Source organism: Bactrocera dorsalis, chromosome 3, assembly GCF_023373825.1.
Source record: "Bactrocera dorsalis isolate Fly_Bdor chromosome 3, ASM2337382v1, whole genome shotgun sequence".
NCBI lineage: Eukaryota > Metazoa > Arthropoda > Insecta > Diptera > Tephritidae > Bactrocera > Bactrocera dorsalis.
Window position 1 is genome coordinate 16619255 of NC_064305.1, and position 27458 is coordinate 16646712.

The 27458-nt window shown below is 36.4% G+C and overlaps 4 protein-coding genes across 5 annotated transcripts; 2 read left to right on the top strand and 2 right to left on the bottom strand.

Moving 5' to 3' along the window:
- The first annotated feature begins 1558 nt into the window (after window positions 1-1558).
- LOC105226287 (organic cation transporter protein) lies at window positions 1559-13782 on the top strand. Of its 2 annotated transcripts, XM_049452513.1 has the most exons (11): window positions 1559-2133; window positions 6301-6556; window positions 8143-8249; window positions 8321-8944; window positions 9043-9163; window positions 9253-9346; window positions 11032-11052; window positions 11134-11234; window positions 11852-11932; window positions 12002-12112; window positions 12963-13782. In XM_049452513.1, exons 1-11 carry the CDS (start codon window positions 1991-1993, stop codon window positions 13125-13127), a joined length of 1824 nt encoding a protein of 607 aa, XP_049308470.1. In that variant the 5' UTR covers window positions 1559-1990; the 3' UTR covers window positions 13128-13782. The 2 variants fall into 2 exon arrangements, with proteins under 2 accessions (XP_049308470.1, XP_049308471.1); XM_049452514.1 differs by lacking the exon at window positions 11032-11052.
- A 321-nt stretch (window positions 13783-14103) lies between these two features.
- LOC105226285 (transmembrane protein 186) lies at window positions 14104-15549 on the bottom strand. The gene is made up of 2 exons (XM_011205111.4): window positions 15392-15549; window positions 14104-15323 (listed from the first exon to the last, which is right to left on the bottom strand). The coding sequence occupies exon 2, from the start codon at window positions 15321-15323 to the stop codon at window positions 14655-14657; it is 669 nt and encodes a 222-aa protein (XP_011203413.2). The 5' UTR covers window positions 15392-15549; the 3' UTR covers window positions 14104-14654.
- An 828-nt stretch (window positions 15550-16377) lies between these two features.
- Window positions 16378-19806, top strand: LOC105226286 (aquaporin-11). Its single transcript, XM_049452519.1, has 5 exons — window positions 16378-16529; window positions 17402-17669; window positions 17767-18041; window positions 18957-19095; window positions 19220-19806. Exons 2-5 carry the CDS (start codon window positions 17492-17494, stop codon window positions 19417-19419), a joined length of 792 nt encoding a protein of 263 aa, XP_049308476.1. The 5' UTR covers window positions 16378-16529; window positions 17402-17491; the 3' UTR covers window positions 19420-19806.
- A 1-nt stretch (window position 19807) lies between these two features.
- LOC105226318 (uncharacterized) lies at window positions 19808-27310 on the bottom strand. The gene is made up of 6 exons (XM_049452487.1): window positions 26968-27310; window positions 26716-26906; window positions 26111-26653; window positions 24798-26050; window positions 24496-24741; window positions 19808-24428 (listed from the first exon to the last, which is right to left on the bottom strand). The coding sequence occupies exons 1-6, from the start codon at window positions 27028-27030 to the stop codon at window positions 19861-19863; spliced, it is 6864 nt and encodes a 2287-aa protein (XP_049308444.1). The 5' UTR covers window positions 27031-27310; the 3' UTR covers window positions 19808-19860.
- Window positions 27311-27458: the final 148 nt, after the last annotated feature.

Genomic DNA, 27458 nt, shown 5'->3' on the forward strand with positions numbered 1-27458 from the left:
CTGCAGGAGGACAACGATCCTAAACACCGCAGCAAGCTCTGTACTCAGTGGAAAACTCAATCTGGCATCGTTACATTCGATTGGCCGTCGCAGTCGCCCGATGCAAACCCTATTGATAATGTGTGAGCATATATTAAAGAGAAGTTTCGTGGAAGACGCACATACACTTTGAAGCAGTTGTCTTACGAAATTCGTCGGATCTGGAGATCCTTGCCACTAGAATACGCCGTCAAATTAGTAGAAAGCATGCCTCGGAGATGCCAGACAATTATCGACGTCGCTGGTGACTGGAAATATTATTGACCAAATTGTATAATTTTGTGTAATGTGTACAACATATATATAAATATGAAAGTTTCATAAAATATTTTTTTTTTATAAATTAACACGACCACGCTTTTACTTGATATTTAATGTAATAAAAAAGTGGCTATAAGCCCGTAACTACTGCCTAACCCAAACGTCAAATATGACAGATATGTATAAATGTCATTAAAATGTCAATCGAAACAGACTTCTTGGAACACCCTCTACTTTGATAATTTATAATTAGAGCATGATATAGAAAATGTTTTTTAGGAAAAACTTAATGACATGAGTTAACTGGAAAACGGGTTTTTTAATTCTATTCTAATTAGCATAGGGTTTCGAACAAATAGTACATATTTAATTGATATGCATACATATATATGTACAAATATGTATATATATATATACTTGTGTGTATAAAGTTTCCAGCTTTTTACGCTTATTGCACTCTAATAGCGGAATGACAAACTAGAATTTCTTTTTATCTTATCCGGGTTGCAGTTTAAAGAGAAAATTATGCACACACACACACCTGCAAACTTTGTGAGATAACAACAGAAAAACAACTGTTTCTACTGCAATTTTTTTTACCGGTTAAAATAATTATATATCGCAGAGTGCACATCGTGTTACCTGAGCGCCAAGCAAGCTGTTGACCAGTTGCGATGGGATTTTCGCTAGAAAATGCACGTGTAACCAATAAAGCGACTATTTTTGTAAACAATTGCAAATGACTGTGCAGCAAATAAAAATAGAACGAGAGAGTATGGAAAAAGAAATGTCCACTGTACATATACTCGTATATATACACAATTTAAGAATTGCAAAAACAATAAACAAATTGGTTGAACTGCTTGATGAGCGCATGCATACAAAGAGAGTGCAGACTGTAGTACTGTTGCACCGCAACAAACCAGCTGACAGAGGGCCGCAGCAACGTACATTACCTCGCTCAACGTCAAGTGCAAGCTACGCTATTGACATAACGACACATGATGTATGTATATGGCTTGCGAACATCGGCACTTGCTATTTACCTAAAAAATTTACACTTGCCACCGCGTGTGGGAGCATGCATTTTTGCTCTCTTGTGCTCAGCGCGCTGCATTGCGGATTTGCTACATAAATTTCGCATACTTTTAGTCTCTTTGAGACGAAACTTTCAATTTCATTCATGCAAAAAGCATCTTTTCTCCAACTTTATTCGCATTTTCCGCCGCTAAAAGATTTTTCACATTTCTGTTTTCAGTTGGATCCACGCTGTCGTCGCGTTAAAACCTAGGCGACTTGCATAGAAGCGTACCAGTGCGTCGGTCATTTGGTTGGACCAGCTAAAGAAAGCTCTAGCAGACGTGCGGACACGGCGAACGTTGCCATACGCGCACAGTGAGTGAACGCAAGCAGAACAGCCGCCGTGGAGCTTGTTGCGACGCGTAAATCATCGACGAAATAAGACAAAGAAATCAAAAAACAAAAATAAAAACATAAAAATTTGAAGATAACGTAAAGTTTCAGAAAATGTGTTAGTGTTTCATAAACAAATTTTATGTAATTTTTAATTAATTAATAAGTATGTTTTGTATTGCGGAAGCAAGCGCTAGCTAAGTGTTTATTAAATAAACTTAAGTGCCGAAACAGTGATACACAGTGTAATTTAATTACTATACATACATCATTAACAATGGACTTCGATCAAATATTGGAGGAAATCGGCGAGTTCGGTCGGTATCAGAAGACCAATTATCTGCTCATCTGTTTGCCGGTAATGTTTGCGGCAGCGAACAGCTTATCGTATGTGTTTACCGCTGGAACGCCGGCCTACAGGTTAGAGGACATAAATAATTTATCAATTAATATTATATACTAATGCATATCCACCGATAAACATATAGTATATTTAAATTATTCGCGCATTTGGTTTATTATACCCTGAACAGGATATAACGAGGTTTTCAATAAGAGCGCTACAAGAGTTTTTTTTTTTAAATAAAGCAAGAATGGTTTGGGATATCAATGAAATTTTTTATTCCTGTGAAAGATGCCATTCGATGCCATTATGTATAGAACTCGACTTTTTTTTTGCAGAAGTCAAGACGCTGAACCCAATTTTCGACGGTTTCCAAGCATAAATCGGCCGAAACTGCTGCAATTTCACATTCGATATTCGTAAGAACTTCATCAATCGTCGCTGGCTTGTTGGCAAACACCAAAGTCGAATCTAGCCCCACAGGAAATAGTATAATGGCGTCAAATCCCACGACTGAGGCGACCAATTGACTGTGTCATTTCGTGAATTAACACGTTCGCCAAACTTGATTTTCAATAAATCTATTGCGAAATTCGTTTTGTGACTTGTGGCTCCGCCCTTTTGGACCGCATATTGTCCAGGTCCATATCATCCAATTCGAGCCCAAAATATTCGGTTATCATTGAACGGTAGCCGGACCAATAACGCATATTTTTGCTTTTTGACGAAGCCATTTAGCCAGAAATGAGCATCATCGCTGAAGCTGATTTTACAATGAAAATCTGGATTATTTTTAGACTGAACAACCCCAATTCACGAACATACGACGTTTGTGGTGGTCAAGCGGCTTCAGTTCTTACGTCAATTTGATCTTGTAAGGATGTAGGACATGATCTTTTCGCAAAATTCACCACCACGATATCACAGAGGTGCCCAACGCTTGAGAACGACGTGTGAGAGACTGATTTGAGTCTTCCTCAAAAGATGCGCCAGCGGCAGCAAGGGCAGCAATATTCTCAACGCTATGACACCTCTTTGTCTCACTGGCACGGGAACATATTGTGCCTGCGGATTAAAATTTTTCTACTGTTCTGTAGACTGATGCAACTCTGAGACTGCGGTGCGGTACACTCTCCCCACTACCTTACGCCGGTTTTCCTTTTTAAGCGCGTCTGCCCAGATTTCGGCTCCATATAATAGGACGCTGATTGTCGTCGACATTAGGATCTTTCTCTTTTCTTGGCTGGGGCCTCCTATGTTGGCCATTAATCGGCTCAGTTGAGAAGTGGTCTTACCTGCGGTTAATCTGGGATCCAGTCTTACGCCTAAGTATTTTCCTGGTTTTTGTGTCCTAAGAGTATCTGTAGTCGTGTGCATGCTTATCTCGAGAGGTATGTGCTTGTTTGCTAGCAGTAGCAGCTCTGGTTTCTCCGTAGCGAGCTGGAGGTTGTGTGTGTCGAGCCATGCTTACGTCCGTATCATGACCTGGTGCAGCTTTCTTCGCGCTTTTACTGTATCCCTTGCTGTGATTACTGCTGTAATGTCGTCCGCATAGCAAATTAAATACGATTCATCTGGGCCTAGAATGGATCCTTGTGCTGCTCCTGACGTGACTACTAAGTTAGCTCCGCATCACAGCCCTGAGGTAATCGGGTATCTTGAAGCTTTTCTCCAGGGCGTCGATCATATCTACCCATTTAGTGCTGCTGAAAGCGTTTCGGACATCTAAAGTCGCCAGCAACACTATTCTTTTGTATTTATGCCATCTACGCTGTACGGCTTCTAAGCTTTCTATGACGCATTTTATAGCTCCTATGGTTGATCTCCCGGGTCTAAAGCCGTGTTATCTAGGGGAAAATCCTCCAGCTTCATTGATAGCCGCTTCGAGTCTGGGTTTAAGTAGGCTTCCGTACAGCTTTCCCGCTGTGTCAAGCATGCATAATGGACGGTATGCTGATGGCGAATTGGAGTCTCCTTTTCCCTTACTGATTAGCACCAGCCGTTGCTTTTTCCAGGGTTCAGGGGATATTCCGGCTTCAAGGTAGGCGTTGTACATATTCAGTAGTACTCCTAGGCACTCTGCAACGATTATTTTGAGGACTTCTGCTGGGATCCCGTCCGGGCGGGGTGATTTGTTGGCTTTGAGCTTGCCATTGGCTACTTGCAGCTCTTCAAGCGGGAACTGGGTGATTTACGCAGATCTTAAAGTTTGTTCTGGATCACTGGTCCTTATTTCGTGTGTGGGCAATAGTGCGTTCACGCTTAGAGCATAGACTTAGAAAACATTAACTGATATAAACAAACTTGATTCAGTTGAGGGCGAGACAGGGATCACAACTTTTTTTCGATGTATAAAGAAAAAACATACCACTCAAAAGGGCACGTGTAAAACAATTGTTTTAAAATAATAAAACAAAATATTATTACATAAAAACCACTTTATTATATAAAATATACCTTTATTATCAATACTCATTTCGATTTATGTGGATTAAGCACGATTTTATATTGCAATTTAATTTATTATAAGAGATCATTTTTAAGCTATTTCCAGCGCACAGTCCACGTGTTTCTATTGTCTCACTTCTGTCGCTTTTCGTAGCCCCTACGAATGGGATAGAGCAAAAATGTATTTACCGTTAGTTTTATTGGTGTTTTAAAAAATAGCTTTGATACAAATAGTGGTAAATTTTAAACTTTTATTTTTTTTTTATTTTTGGCCTATGAAATCGACCAGTGTGTGTTGGATCGTATACCTTTCCATCATGAAATGGCAAACCTTATTGAAGAGGAATTTTAACAGAGCGCGAAATATATCGTTCTAAGTCTTCCACGAAGTTTGTAATAAAATATACATATATACGGGAAATAGACCCTCAGTTTTTGAGTTGTCAATTTGAAAATTTGCGCTTAATCTTCTCTCTGCACAAGACTGCTCTGCCGATATTGGACCACCATAGGATATAGCTGACATACAAACTGAGCAATCAAATTCAAGTTAAAGGACTACATAAAAGTTCTTTTTTTTCTTATTAAATAACCTTAATTCGACTTGAAGGTTGTTTATATCAAATACCGTGGCTAGACAGAGGAAGCAATATCTAACCGTTGGTCGGTTCCGTTCTCAGATTTAGATATACGGCGTCTACCAAGAAGGATGACATGATTTTGACAGCTTGTGTTAGTATTTGTTTATGGATTTGTGTCAAATTTTGTCAGTGCGCTCAGTAAGGTTTGTCATTAAGTCAGGTTTCACTGTCGTATAACGCTTAAAAATTGTACAAGATTAGTACGCAAACTCGCGTTCCCCGAAAAATTCACTCAAACGAGGCTCATTTCTGGCTTAATGGTTTCGTCGTCAAACAAATTTGTCGCTATTGGGGTGGGTCAAACCCTCGTGTGGTTCAGGAAATGCAATTGCATCACCGAAAATTTACCCTTTGTTGCGGATTGTAGTCTGGCGGCTTCAGCCGTTTTGCAGATCTATAAATCTGAAAACGATGCAATGAAATGACGTAATAGTAGTATAACAGGCAGGCAAAAGTGTGTTTACTTAGTTTGAAAAATATTTTTTCCTTAAAATTCGGACGTTTGGTGGCCAGATCCAACGAATAAGGTGAATTCAGAAAGAAATAATGTAATTTTTCAATCATTTTCATTGATTTCTGAAAATTTAGATTGTCTCAATTGCGGGTTCATGCCTCACACATATTGCACTGAGCTTTCAATTACCCAAATAGTCCTTAACAATAGATACAAAATATTCCTTTGATATCTTTGGGGTGTTAGCTCGCTGATCAACCTCAATTTCTTCTTCAGACTTTAGCTGGCGTGAACTTCTAGACATCCTCCAAAACTTCAATTTACGTTCATCCAAAATAATTTTGCGGATTTTTTGATGTTTTCGACAGTAACAATCACTTTTGGCCGTTCTTTGTTGCTCATAATGACAGACAAGTGCTCAGACAAGTTCAATTGTTTTCGTAAAAGCAACATTTCTACAGAAAAAATTTGACGAAATATCGAAAAAACCCATACTACTGAAATACATATATATGGATACAATTATTTCATCCTCCTCATCATTTCATTAAAAATTCACACGCACTTTAAAACACCTCACAATCTCACGCAATCTTCACGAATCACGTTACTGATATCTCAATTGTCTACATTCTAACTTTATACACACTTTACGAGTATAATATCTGTTTACATATGTGAGTGTTTGTTGTTTCATAAAGATGCCGGATACCACAGTGTGATGATCCAATCGAGCCGCAATTACACGCACATTGGCTGGCCAATGCGACACCGGGCTCGTACGATAAACACGGGCATTTCACACCGGAAAATTGCTACCGTTATAAAGCAGTCGACGACAATATAACCGACGTATATCATATCAGCGAATGTCCGAAGGAATTCTTCAATCAAAACATACGCGAACGTTGCTACTCGTGGGTATATGACGATGACGAGCGAACCATTGTGCAAGAAGTAAGAACAAGTTTATTAATATGATAAAAAAAAGATTCAATAAATTTAGAATGAGGAAAGAGATACATGTATGTACTTGAAATTGGTTTTATAATAATGGATATTTTATATTTTCGGAAATTTGGCCCAAAATCGGCTTGATTAGTAACTGATTATAAATTCTTAGTTTATTTCTTCCTACAACTCGTACTATTTAAGGCAGTCTTTAATATATTCGATAGACCAAGTAATAAGATAGTTTGAAAACCTTACACCTTTAAATAACGGGACCCTAAATTTACAGCTTTTATATTTTGTACTTTTAAAAATTTCCATTTGAGTTGGTTAACTCTGTAAATAGATAGATAGATATTGTGTCCTCTGCTATAACGCATATGGTTGCACACGTCCAGCACTCTAAACAATTCCAGGAGCTTGATGGGCGCGAAGGAGGTGATGTGATCGCTATGCATCAAGATGGATCCAAGGACCTTGCGCCTGCTTCTACAAATTGCTGGGCAATCTAGAATGACATGTTTTGGAGTTTCCAGTTCTATGTCGCAAAACCGCCAGTTTGCACAAAGAGCTATGCAAATGTTGGACAAGTATTTCTTGAGCCTGCTGTGCCAAGTATAGAGCGCGTCAAAGAGACGGAATTTATCTCGGGGAAAGTTGATTATATCTCTAAACCTTGTTAGGTTTTAATCTCCCAATAGCAGCTTGGCCTATCGCATTCTTATTGTCTGCTACCAGTGCTGTTTTCTCCCCACTCTCTCCTCTATGCGCAGCAACTCCTTCATAGTGTGGAGCACCACCACAATGCATGGTTCTGGCACCATAATCCTAAAAGCCGCCGCAGAGCGAGCTAGTTCATTGGCCAGCTTATTGCCGGCTACCTCTTTCTTTGCAGTTTCGATAGTTGAGGACTTACCGAAGACTGCATTGCCTTCGATGCCCAAGCAACCACTCCATATGTCAAAATAGACCTTACGATCATGGTATACAACTATCTGACGATAACTGGCTTGCAGCCCCAGGATTTAACAGCGACTGCATATGATTAGTGTTCGTTGGCTCTGTATAGTGTTAATTTCACATGCCTATTTCATTTAATGACATGCCTGGAATTTTGACCTTCTTAGACACCTCCAACTCCTAGCCATAAAGAGTTAGGACCTCAAGCCCGGACTACGGTTTTTTCTTGACAGGTTGATGTTTAATCCTCCAATTTATACCATCCCTTAGCTAGACTTCAGGCGCTTTAGACTATGTCGCAGAGAATATTCTCAAATTTACCACGTGCCAATATAACTATATGATCGGCGTACCCCTGGTATCGAATACTATTGTTTGTGAGCAACTGAAGGACCTCATCTACTACTAGGCTCCATAGTAGGGGGGATAGAACTCAACCCTGTGGGCAGCCCCTCGTAGTACCAAGACGAATCTTTCTCTCCCCCACAGTGGTTTCAGATATCTTAGTACAGGGTTGCCACCAGCATATTTTCATTACATTATTTAGTATACATATGCAGATCCTTATCCAACAAGTTGTATATTATTCAATAAATATTAGAAGTAAATAAATAAAAATGGCATTCTCACAGTGGCAACTAACTTGTAAAGAAAACGTTTGGAAGCTCGCTTTTGTGGGCACTATGCATTTTGCGGGGCTTGTAGTGGGAACAGCAATCTCCGGATATCTAGCCGATCGGTACAGTAGCCAAACAAATAAATATTTTAACTAAGCATTACTTCTAATTACTATAAACACCCTACCTACAGCTTTGGACGGAAGAATATTTTTATACTCTGCAGCGTCTTTATGGCCATCACAGGCATTGCACAGGGTCTCGCATGGGACTACAACAGCTTCATAGTTTTCGCATTTCTCAATGCAGTGGGCACTTCGGGCGTATACCCATTAGCCTTCATTATCGGGGTGGAAATGGTGGGGCCCAGCATGCGTGAGATGTCATCGATAGTGTTGAACTACTTCTATGCCGTTGGTGAAGCGCTGGTGGGTGCAACCGCTTGGCTACTGCAAGACTGGCAACTACTACAATACGCGCTGTCGGTGCCGCCGCTCTTCTTCATCGCCTACTATTGGTTCGTGCCGGAATCAGTGCGTTGGCTGATCGCACGAAATGAACGCGAAAAGGCGGGTGTGATTATAAAACGCGCTGCAGCCATCAATAGACGAGAACTCTCGCTGCAACTGCTGGCCAGTTTTAAGACCGAAAATTGTGTGCCACCACCAACGCCGACGAAAGCGACGGATGGCGGTGCGGATACGGAGAAGTTGCGAGAAAATGGTGCTGGAGGTAAAAATGAAATTTGGCGCGCAGTCTGTGATATATTCAAGTCAAAAACTTTACTAATACGTTACGCAATAATGCTGTACATTTGGTAAGTGGGGAGTTTGAGTGGATTATTTGATTTTTACCTTAAAGTCTGGTTTTCATGTCTGGTTTATGTAATTTATTTTATTTATTATTTATTTATAGGGCTATAAATGCGGTCGTGTTCTATGGACTCTCATTGAATTCAACAAATCTTAGTGGCAATAAATATTTGAACTTCGTTTTAGTCTGTCTAATCGAGATTCCCGGTTACACGCTAGCTTGGGTGAGTTAAAGCACTGTTATATATTATTATTAAATTAATTATTAATTTAAACTTATTAATGTATAATTTTTCGATACTTTTTTATATAGATATGCTTGCGAAAGTTGGGAAGACGATGCGCTTTATCAGGTTCACTCTTTCTTTGTGCCGCCACTTGTATAGCGGGCGGTTATATAACTAAAGGTAGATATACATACATACGTATATCAACTCTGCTTTTTGTATATAAAAAAATGACAAAATTTTTAATTTTTTAATAAAAAAAAATTATTTTTGTTAAGAAAAATTATTTTTTAGAAAACTAAAAAAAATTAATGATTCAAAAAAAAAACATATAAAAAAATTTTTTTCATAAAAAAAAATAAAAATTATTTTGGATAAACAAAAAAATTTAATAAAAATTAAAAATACGTTTTTAATAAAAAAAAATAATATTTTTATTAATTTTTTTTATTTAAATTTTTATTATTTTTTTTTAATAAAAGTTAAAATAAAAAATTTTGAATTTTAACAAAAACTTATTTCTAATAAAAACCAAAAATATTTAAAAAATTCAGGTTTTTACTAAGTGTTAAGTAATTTTTTTTTATAAATTCCTCGTAATTTCTTTGGCAGTTGGTAAATATTTTTAATAATAAAAACTATACCAAAATATTTTTAACAATACGAAGTAATTTTTATTAAATAAAATATTTTGGATAAAAATAAAAAAATAATAATAAAAACAAAAAAATATTTTTAAATAAAACAATATACATGTTCAAAAAACTTATTTTTAATAAAAATTAGAAAATTTTTGCAAATCTAGCAAAAACAAAAATTTTAGATTTTCACTAAGTGTTCAGTAATTTTTTTGTAATTTTGTCGTAACTTTTTGACAGTTTGCGACTCCATTCAAAAATATTTTTAATAATAAAAAAATATACAAATATATTTTTAATAACACAAATTAATTTTTGATTAATAAAAATATTTTTAAAAATAATTTATATTAATTTAAATGTTTTTTTTTATAATAAAAATATTTCTTTTTTATTAAAAATAAATGTTAAATGAACGAAAAGTTATTAAAAATTAATTTATTACTATGTATTAAAAATATTTTTTTTTATTAAAGAAAATGTTTTATAAAAAACCATAATTATAAATATTATTTTTATTTATTTATTTATAAAAATGTATTAATAAAAATTAAAAGTATTTTTAATAATAAAAACGCATTTAAAAAAAACCAAAAAATATTTAGATAATATAAATTAATGAAAATAAAAAACGAAATGAAGAAATGGAATAAAAATTTTATCCATAAGATTTTCTGTCCATTTTTGGGTTTTAGTCTTTTTGATTTTTTTACGTAAATACTACATTAATAAAATAAAAATAAATTGTGATTTACAACTAATAGAATTTTTACGAAACTTTCCGTAAATTTTTTTCTATAGTTGGTAACTCTATGCAATCTTATATTTCATAAACAACATATAAATTAACGAAAATATAATTATTGGATAAAAAATTAAATTAAATTAAATTTTTATCAATAATAAGTTCTTTTCAAACTTGAATTTTAGATAATCTTTTCCAATAACACTATTCAAACTTATGAAAATAAAACAATAATAATATTGAAGCAAAGAAAATTTATCAAGAAAAAATACTATTCAACCTTGAATTTTGACTTATTGCTTTTTTCGAAAAATTAAAGATTAAAAAAGTTGCGACTTCCAACTAATTTTAAAAATTTTGTCACTTTTTATTATTTTACTTTGCTATGATATATGTATACGCCTTATTAATATATTTATGTATGTATAAATATCTACTTATGTGTTTTCTTCAATTTATGCTTTCGTAAATTCCAATGGTAGTACAAACTAACTTGGAGACACGTAATTAAATGCAATTTGAATTAGCTTAGTGAATCATAAAATTTTTTGGATGAAATAACATTTTTTTAAATATTTTTTAAGGTTCAACTGGCGCCATAGTGACACTTTTCTTAATTGGAAAGCTGGGCATCACATCTTCATTTGCTGTAATTTACACATACACAGCGGAAATGATGCCAACGGTAATTTTTATATTGTTGCTGTTGTTATATATTTTAATATTTTTTTGGAATTTTTTTGGTTCTATATAGGTATTCTTATTTTTTAATTTTTATTTAATTTAAATGCTATTATAAAATTTTTATATTTTTGTTGTTTTTTTAATATATTTTTAAATTTTTTTTTTTTGAATTTCTATTTTTTTAATTTTTTTTTAATTTTTCAATTTATTTATTTTTATTTAATTTAACTATTATTGTATAATTTTTATATTGTTGTTGCTGTTAAATTTTTAATATATTTTTTTAATATTTCTTTATTTTTTTTATAAGTATATTTCATTTTTTTTATTTTTGAATTTTCATTATTTATTTATTTTAGTTTAATTTATTCTTTATGCTCATTTTTGAATAAAAACAATATTTTGAGCAGTTATAAGTAAGTACTGTATATGTGTGTAAGCATTAATTTTCCATGTTAAAATTAAATAACATTTTATTTACAATATGTATTTGACAGCTGCTAAATATTACATAATCTTCAATAATTACGTTTTTCTTCTACATTTTAACGACATTCTTACATTCTAACGACACTAAACAGCTGTTAATAATTAAATTTCCATGCGTTCTATTTACAGTTAATACGAAGTGGTGGCGTTGGTGTAATGTCTACTTTTGCCCGTTTTGGCGCAATGCTTGCACCTTTTGTGCCGCTTTTGGTAATATACAAACATATTTATTATATACTAATATACATAAAAATATGTATATAAATATTTTTTTAACAGGGAACATATTACGAAGCATTGCCACTATTACTGTTTGGAGCTGCATCCTTTTCGGCAGGTCTTTTGGGGCTACTGTTACCAGAAACATTTCGAAAGAAACTGCCTGATACGGTGAGTGTATTATACATCTATTGGGGTGTCCTTTATTTCACAAGTTGACTTTTTTTGCGAACGCTTCCTGAAGATTTTTGCACCAATATAAATATCTAAAGTAACGTTATTTTCAATGTTGCCTCGCTATATTTCTTTTCCTTGTAACTATTTGACAGAGGTGTTTTTTGAACGCATTTTCTATGAAATAATAGATCTACAACTTTAAGAAAAACATATTCGAATACAAAAATTATCGCTTTACAAAAAAACATTATATTTGTTATACCATCGAACCCGTCGTTTAAAAGTTATGACCAATTAAAGTTAGCATTAATTTACAGGGCATTTATACAAGTGCCATATGCCATGCATAAATTCTGCATTGCTCATACGATATGGTGTACAGTACGAATGTTTGTACAGTACAATTGACCCATTAACTGACAATAACTTATGTATAAATGAATGTTTTCATGAAAGAAAAACAATAAAACCGTTTTTAAAAAATTTTGCATTTTGTATTCGAATTTCCCGTTCGTGGGTTTAATAGCTTTGGGAATAAAAAAAAAAGAGTAAAAAATACCATGTTAAATATGTACATATCAAAAGTAAAATGAAAAAGCTTGTTTACGTTGGAAATTTTTGTTGGGCAAAACTAAAAATTCAAAGACGCTTGCAAAAAAATATAAAAAAAATAAAAAAAAAAAACAATCCAAACTTAAAAATGACAGAACCCTTAATGTACTCGTACATACATATACATATAAACAAACCATCATATAAGCAACTCGGTCTCGTGTAACAAGTGGTTTTAGCAGTTATTATCGTTAAATACAAACACAAATAACTTTACGCATTTTTACTACAGGTCGCTGAGGCAAAACAACTGAACAAAGACACGCCTATTAAGAAACCAGCCACTGCAGCTGTATCGGAAGAGCAAGTCGCTGTGAGTATCAATGCTGACGGAGATGCAGCAAACAGCGGCGATGAAATGCAACCCAAGTACAGAGCGCGACAAGTTGAACCATAAGTGTGGCTTTACATATTTTATGATATTTTTAAGATCAGCTTTTATACTTATTAAGAATTTATATGTATAAAATATAGCTTTTTACCGTATCTTTATAAGAAGTACATGTGTTTGTGCTAAGTATATACAGATAGACAACAACGATCCCACGAACAGTCGTGTTTAAGTAAACGAAACGGACACGAATTTTTATCTGGCCAAGGACTGTCAGCTCGCACGATTCCTCGAAATTACTACAGGAATGTTTTCTGCAGCTACAATAACAACAACAGAGAGATATTGTATATTTCGCAACACCAACTTACTCCAGCAAACATTATTATTAAATCTGGTTTCTCTTTTAAGATTTTTATGAGCAGCAAAGAAGCACCTATTTATATAGTTATTGTAGAAAAATTATATTTATTATAATATAAGGCTACTTTTTCGACAAGCTAGAATGTGATAAGAAATGTTTACAAGAAACATAATATGTATGACTGTAAACACACGAACCTACTGCAGCAAACATATGTATACATACAGCTGTTGACAGCTAATTAGAAACGATCCTTATTTTTTATTTAATAATCTTTCTTTTCTATTAAAATAAAGAAATACGTTTCTAAGTTTTTTTTTATTTGAATGTGTGAAATCCTGCGACACCTAATTAGAACGGAAGTATGTTATAAAAAAAAAAATATGATACTAAGGAAAATAATATATTTAATATATTTAATAATAATATTTGTTTGCATATCCCTTTTGTTTTAACACTGCCTCACATCGATTACGCATTGGTGTAATAAGACTTCGACAGCGCGACACTGGTATTGCTTCCCACGCCGTTTTTACTTCCTCAAAAAGGACATCCATATTAGGTAAATTTTTGGCGCTGACGACTCTTTTAACATCACCCCAGAGATTTTCAATGGGGTTCCAGTCCGGACTGGATGATGGCCATTCCAAAACATTGATTGAATTTTCGTGAAAAAAACTTTTTCGTCAACTTTGCGGTGTTCTTTGGATCGTTGTCCTGTTGAAATTACCATAAAACAAGCAAATTCTCCTCAGCCCACGGCAACAGGACATTTTTCAGAAACAGCAAAGGGTTATGTCTATGTTATCATTGAACAACTGTTTCTAATTAGCTGTCACACTTTACTCACGTTGTACTAAGTAAGGCATAAACATTGTTGGAAAATAATAACGCCAACAACAAAACTTGGCACATTGAGCAGTAAATTGAGTGACAAAAGCAGTGCAAGTGTTTTGCAAAGAAAATATAACGGGAAATTTGCTAATTTTATTATTATGCTGAACGAGAACCTACAAAAGGAGAGCGCTTCTAATTAGTTGTTAACGGCTGTATATTATATTGTATATTATATAAAATGAGAGCATTAAATAAAAATTAATTTCATTATTTAACAAAATTTATTTCAACCTCTTACTCTATTATTACTTACAGTACAATCAATGCGTTTTAGAAGGTAAAATTATAATATTATAACTTATGCTTCAGCTTCAACACATAAGCTGAATTTCTTATTCGCCAAATATCCCACAAAAAGTTTCCGGTTCTACAATTACACCATAGTTCAGTAACAACTTAAAGGACTTAGTGTCGTCACTATATAAACGTATCTTCTGATAGAGGTTAAATGCTGTGGGACGCGCTTTTGCCCACTCAACATCCAAATCATTAATGTCTATAATTGCATCAGTACGCTTGCCCCAAAAATCAACATAGGCCACCTTCACTTTGTTAAGCTCATCATTAATATAAATGAAGCCGACTACATTACGTATTAACAGACTAAAAAGTGTTAGTGTTACAAGTCCGGACACGCCAATAGCGCCAACAATGGCAACGGAATTGGGTGAAATGGTGCCAAATTCTGTTAATGTAAAACTAATCGGTAATGCTAGCGCTGTCAGCACACCTTGGTATATTTTCAGACGTTGAAAACCGGCCGCCAGCCGTATAAGTGGCAGACGGTATATAGTTGTCCATTGCGGCGTCGCAGCTTTATTGCTTGTTGTGGCAGTTGTGGTGTAATTTAAGGAACCAAATGTGGATTTACAGGTAAATGATTGCGCAAGTAGCGCCGTGCTGCCATAAGTGGAGTACGTGTTGGAAAATTGTAGTTGCTTCGATATCGTAAGCAGTGATTTGCCTAATGCATTTGTACGTATTAACAAGCTTAAACTCATCTGTAAGAATATATAAAAATGTATACTATATTACTTTCATTCACATTTAAGAGACACAAAACGCTTACTGTTATTTAATTATTTGTTAAAATTTATAAATAATCCACACACCGGCACTAGAACAGCTGTTTAAGTTCGAAGACGCACATGTAAACAAGCACAGCTGTTTATTTTGACAGTTGTTACGAGTCGAAGACCACTGAAGATGTTCGATTTTCGAAAATATGCGGATATTGACGTAGTTAACAGATTTGAATTTCCAATCTAAACCGGAAAGCATCGAGTAGTTACAACGAATTTTAAATTTACTTAAGCTTTATAAGTTCTATGAGGAAAGTTCCGTGATTTTTCTTTAGAGCATTGTTTTGTGTTAGCTTTAATGCATTGGCGCTTTCTTTCATTATTTAATAAACACAATCAAGGCCGGATAATATCCGCAACTAATTGTGAACACATGTGATCGAAGAAATTAGACGAAAAGAAAATATAAAATAAAAAAAAAAACGGGATTACATTGCATTTATGTACCGAGCTGACAGAAGGAGAGACATCAGCTGAGTTAACTGAATATTTTTGAAATGTTTACAAAAAAATAAAAAGAAATGCAAGTCCGATAAAAATTGTTCACCTGAACCACTTCGGAATTTTAAAATTGTGCAGCAACACGCTGGAATTTACACATTTTCTTTAAAAACTAAATTATTGCACAAAATGGCATTCTTTTTTTAATATTTTGTGTGTCAGTGCAAGAAGACACAGCCAATACTATATCAACCGGTCACTGCAGACTTTACTGCCCCTACAATCTATAAGCTATCTTTAATGCCATTATGTTAATTAAGCGAATATAATGTATTCATCAATTCAAATTTTTGCAGTGTTTACCTTTCTTGAAGAGTCTTAAAATGAATGATGGGCAAATGAAGGCAATTAGCTGATAAACTCTTCAAGTAAAAATGTACCACTATTTATTTACTACTATACTTACAAAATAGAATTGTTAAAAAATATTACACTTTGCTTTCAGCTCAGCTATGCTCAGACATAATTTGTGTGAATAATAGCAACAAATCACGTGCCTCGGGAAAACAACATAATTCTCAATCGATGATGCGCCGAGTGCGCCAAGAGCGGCGTTGTCGACAGATCGCCAAGCGACCAATAGTCAGCTCTCGTTCATCGGTGCGGTCACAACAATTCTAACGGGTAAATTGGAGTATTAGCAAAGTGTGCCTTCAAATACATAGTATTTTTTGTCCTATGTTCAGTGCCTGCACACATTATTCATTATACTATGGCTATGCTGATCAAACTCAAGATCAAAGATTTTCGTCGCGGTCGCACTGCTAATTGATTGATGTTACAAGTGTTAGTTGTAGTGATTTATTGTTGCATAAAATGTGTTAATTGCAGTAAAATATTCAGCAAATATTTAGTATAAAGACAATAATAATGTGTTAAACATACATCGGTGATCTTATGTGAAAATTCAAATGTCATACTATTTTTAGTAACGCCAGCAAACTGAACTAATTCGCTCGGCAACTCAGTGATGAGTAGCGGAAAATCTACAAATAGGGGACAAGTGTGAACAGCCAGAAGCAGTTTGCGTTTTCTCGGCAAAAATTTTGATTGAATATGATTACAACACGAACACAACTATTGTAATGCCTATAATTTTAATATGAATGAGAGAAATGAATGAAGCGGATAAAAATCAAATATAATATATGAAGAAAATCATTAAAAAAATAAAATTGCTAATAATGCAGTGTTGTTGTGAAGTACTGTGCAATAATTGAAACAATATAATATATTTCCACGTTATCCTTGTTATGATTATCGTCTATAAAACCGGGTTTCGTAATAGTTTAATAAAATATATAAGCTAATTTTTTATATTAATAAGATTTAATAAGTTAGACCCTACATGGGTAGCAACATCGGTCTTGAACGGGTTATATCCACTTATGAATTTCATAAAATTGATTTTGTGTACTAAAATCCACTTATAAAATCTCATATCAAATAATGGCGTTATGTATTACAAATTAGTATCATATTTTTTTTGCCCACAGGATCTCTATCTCTGGAGGTTCTCCAGAACAACCAAACCAATCTAGTCATAGACTTAAGTCATAGTTTAAGTAAAGTCGAAAATCAACAAAATGTCTATGACATCGCTGGGTATCAGTACCGGCTTTATGATCGGCTACTGTGTGCTTGCCCAAGTCGCACGCCGGCTCGCCAAACGTTTTGTCGATCGCGAAGGCATTGTGCCGGTGCTCGTTAACGAGGCGATCGCTGCAGCTGAATTGTGTGCTTGTTGCTTCGAACTAATAATCGGTAAGTGTTTAGCTACTTTTATAAACTAGTCAAGACCCTAGTGGTTTTAGCGCATTTATATGACATGTGAAACGTACTCTATCCATCGTCCATTTAGTCGCTGACAACTTCGGCGTTGCTGCATACGCAATCTTTCTATTTATGCTAACCGTCTGGTGGGGCAAGGTCTGGGGTGACGCTTCCGCCTGTCCATACACACATATGGAGGATTTGGTGGAAGGCAAGACATCTTTTAAGGAGGTTGCATTGCGTACATGGGCCGAACTGATGGGTGGTTGCTGTGTCTATCGTATAGTACAGGTGTTTTGGTGGTTCGAATTTGCCGAAACACATAAGGGACGCGCTTTTGAGGAATGCAATGCGGATTTACAAGTAAGCATACGTTGTTTTTATTATTTCTTTTCATTCTCCAAAAGATGATGATAAAGAGATATAGTATATTAAATTATCTACAGAGTTTGTAACACCCAGAAAGAAGACCCATGTTTATCAGTCTGCCCGTATACAGAAGAACTCCCTCAGTTTTTGAGATATCGAGCTGAAATTTTTCCCTCCATTTTCTCCCAAGAGACTGCTCATATGTCGGAACCGATATCGGACCACCAACGATTTCCAGAAAACATAAAACTTGAACTCAAAAACTTCTCCTTTATCTCCCAAACTTCTCCTTCATTATTGGCGTAGACACCGCTTACGGGATTATAGGAAAGATTACAACAGCGCTCCAGTCGTCCTTCCTTTTATCTCTTAGTGCCAATTGAGATTCCAACGGTAACCAGGTTCTCTCCAACTGGTCTCTCTAAAGGAGTGAAGATTTTCCTCTGCCTCCCCCGGCGGGTACTGCGTCAAATTCTCTCAGAGCTGCAAGGGTTTCATCCATTCGGACGACATGACCTAGCCAGGGGAGCCGCTGTCTCTTAATTCGGTGAACTATGTCAATGTCGTCTTATATCTCGCACAGCTCGTTGCCAATGCGCAAAGGACCATAAATCTTTCGCAGAACCTTTCTCTCAAAAACTCGTAACGCCGACTCATCAGCCGTTGTCATAGTCCCGGCCTCTGCACGATATAGCAGGATGGGGTTGGAGCCATTTGTAGAAGTTCACGCAATTGAGGAAAGTTCTCTATGCGCCATTCAGTTAGGAGTGGCCGAACTCGATTCTTATAAATATGGCTCAAATAGTTCACGTCTTCCGGTCTTAGAACACCTTCAATAAATAGATCTCAAACTACTTTCATACACTAGTATTCTGCACCAGAAGAGAACTAACTCAATTCAATTTTCAGGTACATCCCTATCTCGGAGCCGCTATCGAAGGTTTCGCCACACTACTTTGCCGTCTAGCCTCGAAGGCGCTCAGCGAGAAAGACCCGAAATTCTGCAGCATCATTGACTCGTTCATCGGCACCAGTTTAGTGGTTGCAGGTAGGCAAGAAGTGTATGAAACAATTAACACAAATTAGAGTTTAGCTCAGTGCAAACATAACCATAGAACACGTGAGATCCGTCTCAAGAAAAGTTTACGCTTTTAATTATGTGATGTTTTCAGCGTTCAACTACTCAGGCGGCTACTTCAATCCCGTGTTGGCTACCGCACTCAAATGGGGCTGTCGCGGGCACACCAATGTGGAGCACATCATAGTCTACTGGATTGGCGCATGTGTTGGCGCCCTATTATCGGTACCGGTATATAGGTTGCCAGTGGTGAGGCGATTCTTGGTGGGCGAACGAAAGGAAAAGGAGGAATAAAGCAGTCGGAAGAAAAAGGAGGGGTACGGCAGTCGGAGGAAAGGGAGAAGGAGGAGGAGTAAGGCAGTCGGAGGAGTAAGGCAGTCGTAGGAGTAAGGCAGGCGGAGGAGTAAGGCAGACGGCGGAGTAAGACAGTCGGAGGAGTAAGACAGTTGGAGGAGTAAGACAGTCGGAGGAGTAAGGCTGTCGGAGGAGTAAGAGTCGAAGAAAAACGAGACACCATGCGAATGTACCGTTAGGAGAAAAGATGCACATTTCTTGTTATTGTTATTGTGTTGAATATTTTATAAAATTTATCTTACAAATACAAATTTGTAAATACGTTAAATAAGTACAAGCGTATACGAAGTCAGTGAAAAACAAATACAATTCAGTTTTTGTAACTATGTATATATATAGTATATATATTCGAATATACAACATTCGTGGTGTGTTTACAAGCTAAGTTGCCGATACTGTATTTGTTGTTATTGTGGCAGTTGGCTTTCGCTTGCCGCGACGTTTACGCGTTATAAACAGGTTCACAACATTCTCCGAAACCTTTTCAAAACGGTAATCACTCGAACCGAGCGAAATGTGCTTCGTACTCAAACTGCTATCGCTGAGCGAGGTGTTGGTATGATTGGTTTCATCTATGGTTACATTCATATCGGTTGCGAGGAAAGAGTTGTTGCTGATGTCGCTGAGGAAACTGTCCGTTACATTGAAATCAGCGGGTGGTTTCGCGTCGAAAGCAGGTCTTTCAATAATAGGTAAGTCAATACCGATTGGTGCTTCGGTACCAGTTACGTCCATTACAACTGCATGATCGTCCAAAATTGGCGCCGTTAGTGGGGATTTAATCGGGTTTGCGACAAGCGGGTCAGCAGAAGACACTTTATGTGCAGGTTTGGGCGTAGGGGGTCCCGTTACAACTGCAGGATCATCCAAAATTGGCTGCGTTAGTTGGGATGTAATCGGTTTGGCGACAGCCGGATGTTCAAACGATGCTTTAGATGCAGGTTTGGGCGAAGGGGGTCCCGTTACAACTGCACGATCCTCCAAAATTGGCTGCTTAATCGGGTTTTCGACTACCAGTTGATCGGTAGACGACTTTTTGTCTGCTATTTTGGGCGAAACAGCGCAAGTAACAGTCGCTACAACTGCACTATCCCTCAAACTAGACTGCAGTAATTGAGTCTTGAGCTGATTGGCGACTGCAAGCGAATTGCTGGACGACGTTTTGTCTGCAATTTTGGGCGAAGCGAACATTAATTGCATACGCGAATCGATTTCTTCATATTCGTCATCCTGACTGACGTTCATCGGTAGTGAGGTCGGTGTTTGAGGCGCAGGCAGATTGTCGTTCGATTCATTGGCTCGATCATTTTGCAGTATATCGATAATATCTTTATTTTTTCGTGCCACATCAACTTGCGACTCTGTTGGTTCCGGCACTGCAGTAGGCGGAGAGTGCGTTGCATACTCCTCATCGTCATCGCTGTCTTCAATACGCATTTTGAAGCGTTTGCGTCGTTGCGATTTGGACATAACTTCCGAATCATCGCTGCTTGTACTTGTTTTCCGACGCTTCGGTGTCTGGTTAAATGCGGTTGCGATTCTTTGATGATCATTTGTTGTTTCTGCATGGGAATCGCTTGCAACTTGCATCTCTTCGGTAGTAGTAACTTCTTTTTCCGTTAGTTTTTGTACATTTTCTTTTTTACCCCCACCGATATCAGTTTTGGCGCGCTTTACGTGGTTATCAGCGTCTGCTTCGTTCAGTTCCTTCTCAGTTGATTTTTTCTTCGCAACGGAATAATTTTTATTGCTTACTTTCTTCTGGTTTAAATCGTCTGCCGACCCTTTTGAGATATCACATTTTACAGTCTTTATTTCGCTGGAAACTGTAGCTACTGCGGTCTGTGATTTAGAGGTTAGGTGTTCCTTAGTGGAAAATTTCAAACTTTCAAGCGCTTTCTGAACGGCATTTTCATTTTGAAGATGCCTTTCGGAAGAATTCTTAGATTTCTCTTCTAATTCATGACTTCCAAGCGCCTTTTTAACGGTATTATTTGCTTTTACACTAATTTCTACCTTTAGTGTTTTTAATTCACCACGCTGCGCCTTTGTAACAATCCTTTGCCCACATTTAGCTGCCATTTCGTCACTTTTTTGACTCTTTTCCTTATGGATTTCCACATTTCGGTTTCGAGGTTTCGTGCCTTGTGAGTGTTCGTCGTGCTCTACTTTTGTTTGACTCTTTCGGCGCTCTTGAATTTTTGTGTTCTGTCCCTTTAACAGTTGTGTTTGATCTCTCTTCTCACTACTGCGCTCACGCGTACTTCTCTCTTCTGTTGGCCGCTTATTTTGATCCTGTTGTTTTGCGGTGACGCATTTGGCATCATTCGTAGTACTTTCACTATTTTTATCTATGTGTGCCTTGTGCTCATCAGTCTTTTGTATTGTGTGTATTTCATCTTTACTCTGTGTCTTTTCCACAGTTTCGTGTTTGTTGGTAGAGGAGATTTTGTGTGCTTGCGTATATTCTATTTGATTTTCTGTTTCGAAATTTTCCGTTGTCTCACCCACCTTCCTTCTTGCCCAGTTGTCGATTTCTTTTATGATACGCTCACTTTTCTTTTGGTTCTCGAATAGCGTTTTTGTTTCTAATAGATTCTTGTCTATATTTCCATTGATCTCAAGCATCTTTGTTTCCTCTTGCACTTGTTTTGGTATTAACTTTTCATTCTTCTTCTTCTTATATGGAATTATTGGTTCTTCTGCTTTAATAGAAAGTTTGTCTTTTTGAACTACGTCAGTGCCTGCGTTCTTACTCTCTTTTGCACTATCGACACTCTCTTCTCTCTTCGCACTACTACCATCGACGCTCTCTTCTCTCTTCCTTTTCGCAGAAATTTTAGGTATTTTAAATTTCCACAAAACTTCGGAGCGCTTCATATTCTCAATAAGCACGTTACGTTCGGGGGAATTATTTACGGTATTCGGAAGTTCTTTCGCTTTACTTTTTGAATTTTTATTCCGTTGGTTATCGGCTGCCTTAGATTGTTTCTCAACTATTTTTGATTCCACCGCACTCTTTGCCTCTGTGTTGGATACATTTTGAACTTCCGTTATTTTTTCATTTCCATCTTTGAAGTTATTGGTCGGCTTGTCCATGTTGTTAACTAAATAAGACACCGCAGCTTCGGTCTTACGCAGCGCACTTTCGTCGAGAGCGGTTGAGCCTTCTGCAATTGCGGTTTCTTCAGTAGCACCTTTGTGTTTTGTGCACACCGTCTCTTCCATTATAGAACCACTACCATTCTCTGTCGTGCTTTCTGCAATTGCGGATTTTTTACTCTCCGACTTCTCAAAAACAGAACCACTGCCACTCTCTGCCGTACTTTCTGTAATTAAAGATTCTTCAGAAATACCGTTGTGTTTTGTACACTCCGACTTTTCAATAATGGGACCACTACCATTTTCAGTCGTGTTTTCTGCAATTGAGAATTCTTCGGAAATACCGTTACATTTTACACTCTCCGACTTCTCAATAACAGGATCACTACCATTTTCAGTCGTGCTTTCTGCAATTGCGGATTCTGCAGGAATACCGTTGGGTTCAGTACTCTCTGTCTTATCAATAACCGCACCATTACGTTCCACATTTCTGTTGCAATCGGCACTTCTTTCAGTTTCATTTATAATTGTGTTTGTTGTAGCAGGTACTTCGCTGCTTTTCGTTATATCATTTTCAGTTTCGCTGGAACTTTCATTTGTAGTGTCTTTAGAGTCAAGCAATTCTTCTGATTTATATACTGCCGGCTGAGAGACAACTTTTTGTACGGGAACCACACTTCGTGCAATTGGTTTTTGCTCTGTAATTGCTTCACTACTTTCATGGTTATTTCCGTCGCTCTTCTCTCCACTTAACACTGAATCACAGTTACTCTCAGTATTCTCAGACACAACTTTTACTTCAATCGTAGTTTCATTTGCAGTATTTACAGCTTCAAGCAGTTTTTCAGTTGCTTGCATATTCTCTTCGTCTGTAATACCTACTTTTTGCTCATCATTTTCTTTAACTTCCGTAATTTCTTTCTGCTGAGCAATTACATTTTGCTTGCATGATTCTTTTTCTTCAATATTCATTGGACTATTTTGTAACAGATGGTTCGTAAGCTGAGCTGACTCTTCTTCTACAAGTGCGATATTTTCGGAAGCCTTATTGGTCTGCGAAATTCCGTTGTTACTCTCATCAAGTTCCTGTGTTTCTTTAATATTTTCTATGGATTCTCCTATTGATTTATTCCGTTCACTGTCGTTTGTCAACAAATCCGTATCTAGCTTATCGTTGTTCGGGGTCACAGTAGTGAGCCTCAAAGACAAACCGCCAGATTCATTCTTTTTATTGTTGATATTAGTTGCTGCACACTCAGCTGATGTTATATCCGTTTTATTTGCAATTTCTGTTGATTTCGTTTCATTTTGCACAACCGCCTTTTCTACTATAAGCTCAGCAGTCTCCAATGCATCACTAATAGCGTTATTTAAAATGGTCTTTGCGGTGGTCATTTGCTCGACATTCTCTGTCGTTTTCGCAGTGTCTATTACATTAATATCCTCTGTTTCATTTAGAACCAGTTCGGATCTTTCAGTATTATTTGAACTTATAGATTCCTCAGTTTCATTTTGGCGTTTAATATCTAGAGCATCAGACTTAACTTGCTTCGATGTATCAACCTTCAGTACATCATCATTTGCAACCGAATTATCATTATTCGTAGCTTCTGTATTCGCTTCCAAATGCGGCGCAACATTTTTATCCACCAACTTCAAGGTTTCTATGCTTTCCTGGTCAGCGATTTTAGTTGCATCTGAAATACTCACTACTGTAGTGGTTTCATTATTAAGTGTAATGACATTTGTATCGGCACTAATTCCAGCGCTTAACTGTGGTGAGTTTTTATGCGTGTTTTTATCCTGTTGAATTTTTGCTTCGACGCTTTTCACTTCCAAATCAACACCTAAAATGTGTATTAATAAAAAAAAACATGTATATTTTTCACTTGCCTTATAAAGTAACTACATTACCTTCATTATTTTCTGCAGCGGTTGTTGTTGTTGTCGTGTTCTTCTGTATGCCTTTGGTGACCAGTTCCGAAACTGGCACAACCACTTTAGTAATATTTTGCGCTGCATTTTGTTTTATAGTATCCGTTTCCGCAATCTTAGCGCGTTTAGCCTTTTTAGCTGCAGCGAGTTCGCGCAGTCGTCTTTGGTGTGCACGTATCTCATAAATATTGGGTCGACGTATGTTCGACAAAATTTGTATGTCACCTAAAATATAAATACCATTACTAACTTTTTTACTAATATGTTTATAGAAAAGTTACCATTAATTTTATTCCCATTAGAATTGGCTATATTTTTGGAGGTTTCATCTTCGTGTGTTTCAGCTGCTTGTGCAATTTCAGTTTCTTCCTCGTCTTCTGATAGTAAAATTGTGGCTATTTTGGCATAATCTATCGTTTCTTCAGTTGTTTTCACACAAGTGACTGACTCTTTGGCTGAATTCTCATTTACAGCTTGATTTTTACTAGTGAGACTGGAAATAAGCTGCTTACCAGCCAAACAACCGTTATCGCTGTTTGCCACAAGACTGACATCATTTTTATTTTGTCTGTTTTGTTCTCTTTTTATTGGTATATAATAGTCATTCGTAGCTGTCTTCTTACTATTGATTGTGGAAGATATTATTGTCGGCTCGCTGGTATCGGTATAATTGCTCGGAGAGGTTGTTGCCGAACTGCTGCTATCCTTTTCAAAGTCAATCACATTACTGTCTACATCGCCCGCATTGGTGGGTGTGTTGCCGAAAAGTTCGTCAAACAAAGTTGTTTTCTTTGGCGTTGTCATACCGTCTGCCGGCAACAAGCGATTTGCATTTTTATCCGCTTCTTTGCAAGAAAACTCATTTTCTAGCGCTATTAATTTTTCCTTGGTTAGCTTTTGCTCTGCCAGTAATTTTTCAAGACTTTGTGAGTCTTTGGAGGCTGGCAGATGCTTATCTAAAAAATCACCTTCCTGACCTATTTCCATATTCTTCGTGTCTTCATGCGTTTTTTCACTAAATTTGGGAGTATCAATTAATTTATCTTCTCTTCTTCCTTCTTTAAAAGGATTCAGTGTTTTCCCATGAATATCTTTACTTTGTGTAAGGCCATCTGAATTTTTTGTATATGTTACATTTTCATTTCTATTAATATTCATAACTTTATCACGCGATTTCTCATTCGCTTCATTAGATTTTTTATTTCCATCCTCGTGATGTCTCTTGCTATCACTTCGCCTGTCATGATGCACATCAGAACTTTCAGACTTGATTCTTGGATCTCTGCTATCACTTCGCCTGTCATGACGCACGTCAGAACTTTCAGACTTGATTCTTGCATCTCTGCTGTCACTTCGCCTGTCATGATGCACGTCAGAACTTTCAGACTTTATTCTAGCGTCTTTGCTATCGCTCCGCCTGTCGTGACGAAAGTTAGAACTTTCCGACTTGGTTCTTGCTTCTTTGCTATCGCTCCGCCTGTCATGGCGACCATCATAACTTTCATACTTGGTTTTTTCCTCTTTGCCGTGATATCTGAATTGATAAAAAATATTACCTAATCACTCAATTTATCAATGCAATTAAGAAATTTACCTGGAACGGCCGCCCAATCTATCATAGGAATGTTGTCGTCTGTCATTGTCTGTGATGTTATATGATCCTTTTTCAGTTTCACTCTTAAAAGTTTTATTTTTAATGCTATGACCCCGTTCAGCTGTTCTGCTATCATGACTGTGTCTAGATTCTATTGTGGCGCTTCGGACACTTCCCTCACGTTCCGTACCACGCGCATTGTATCTCGATACATGCTGTTCCCTCGGGTTATTGCTACTGTTGTGTTTTTCACGCTGAGGATCACTAATGTACTTACGCTCCAAACTTTCATTGCGACGTTCTTGTTTATAGTCATCGGTTATATGTGTAATTTCACGACCGCGTGAAATGTACGAGGTTGCACTCGGATGTTCATTGTCTATGGCTTCAACATTTTTGCTGCTTATTTGCGCATTTTCATTAGTATTTGCTGTAGGTAAAACTGTTTCGTTTTTAATCCAAGTATTTGTGTTCTGCGACGTGCTTGCAACATCTGTATATTCCCTTCTTGGTTGCTTACGTCTGAAGCAGATATCATCCTTCCTATTAAATAAAAATTACATCACTGATTTATAAGAAGTTTTAATTTTTCTACACACACTTACTCTTTGCGTAATTGTTCGATTTGTTTGTCCTTGCGTTTGATCTCTGCTTTTGCTGTGTCCAACAAGTTTTGAAAGTTAATACCTATTCGCCTTATTTGTTTTTTCAAATCCGCATTTTCCAACTGCAAAGTTTCAATCGTTTTCAGGGAATCATTATACTTTGCTTCCAATGAAAGAAGTTCTGCGGTTTTCTATGGAAGAAAGGATTAATGTTCACATACACAAGTGACTAATCTTTAATATAGTTCTTACCTTTTCTTCATCTTGCTGGAATGTATCCAAATCTTCGTAGATATCTAAGTCATCTAAATCCATTTGTATTCAACTATACTCAATTTATATTATTTAAAAATATATTTAAACGCTCCAGAAAATAAAAATTCTGCCTATGTTGAAGGATTTGCAATACAATAAAAAATATACGCTGTCAGAAAGCAACAAAAGTAAATTGTTTTCGCTTTGCGGCAGAGTTGCTTTTAATATCATTTATCGAAGAGATTTATGAATTGCACCTGCTGCAACCAACAATTGATTAAAGGAATATCCGTACATTTCAATCTTTACAAAATAAATTTCATAAATTAGAGTGGATAGGTTGGAACTAGACAACAAGACGTGAATTTAAATTAATGTTATTCTTGCATTTTTTGTATTTTTACAGTTTTTGTACTAGGAACCAAAAAAACAAATTAATATTTGCGATACACAGTTAAATTCGCAATTAGCACGAACAGCAACACCGG

What these genes read in the sequence shown, in the direction of transcription:
- LOC105226287 (XM_049452513.1), top strand. Translation starts at nt 1,991, where the DNA reads ATGGACTTCGATCAAATATTGGAGGAAATCGGCGAGTTCGGTCGGTAT. An exon ending in GCTGGAACGCCGGCCTACAG is followed by an intron (nt 2,134 to 6,300) that starts GTTAGAGGACAT and finishes TGTTTCATAAAG; the next exon opens with ATGCCGGATACCACAGTGTG. An exon ending in CACCTTTTGTGCCGCTTTTG is followed by an intron (nt 11,933 to 12,001) that starts GTAATATACAAA and finishes TTTTTTTAACAG; the next exon opens with GGAACATATTACGAAGCATT.
- LOC105226285 (XM_011205111.4), bottom strand. Translation starts at nt 15,323, where the DNA reads ATGAGTTTAAGCTTGTTAATACGTACAAATGCATTAGGCAAATCACTG.
- LOC105226286 (XM_049452519.1), top strand. Translation starts at nt 17,492, where the DNA reads ATGTCTATGACATCGCTGGGTATCAGTACCGGCTTTATGATCGGCTAC. An exon ending in TTGCTTCGAACTAATAATCG is followed by an intron (nt 17,670 to 17,766) that starts GTAAGTGTTTAG and finishes TCGTCCATTTAG; the next exon opens with TCGCTGACAACTTCGGCGTT. An exon ending in AATGCAATGCGGATTTACAA is followed by an intron (nt 18,042 to 18,956) that starts GTAAGCATACGT and finishes TTCAATTTTCAG; the next exon opens with GTACATCCCTATCTCGGAGC.
- LOC105226318 (XM_049452487.1), bottom strand. Translation starts at nt 27,030, where the DNA reads ATGGATTTAGATGACTTAGATATCTACGAAGATTTGGATACATTCCAG. An exon ending in ATCGAACAATTACGCAAAGA is followed by an intron (nt 26,654 to 26,715) that starts GTAAGTGTGTGT and finishes TTTATTTAATAG; the next exon opens with GAAGGATGATATCTGCTTCA. An exon ending in TAATGGGAATAAAATTAATG is followed by an intron (nt 24,742 to 24,797) that starts GTAACTTTTCTA and finishes TTTATATTTTAG; the next exon opens with GTGACATACAAATTTTGTCG.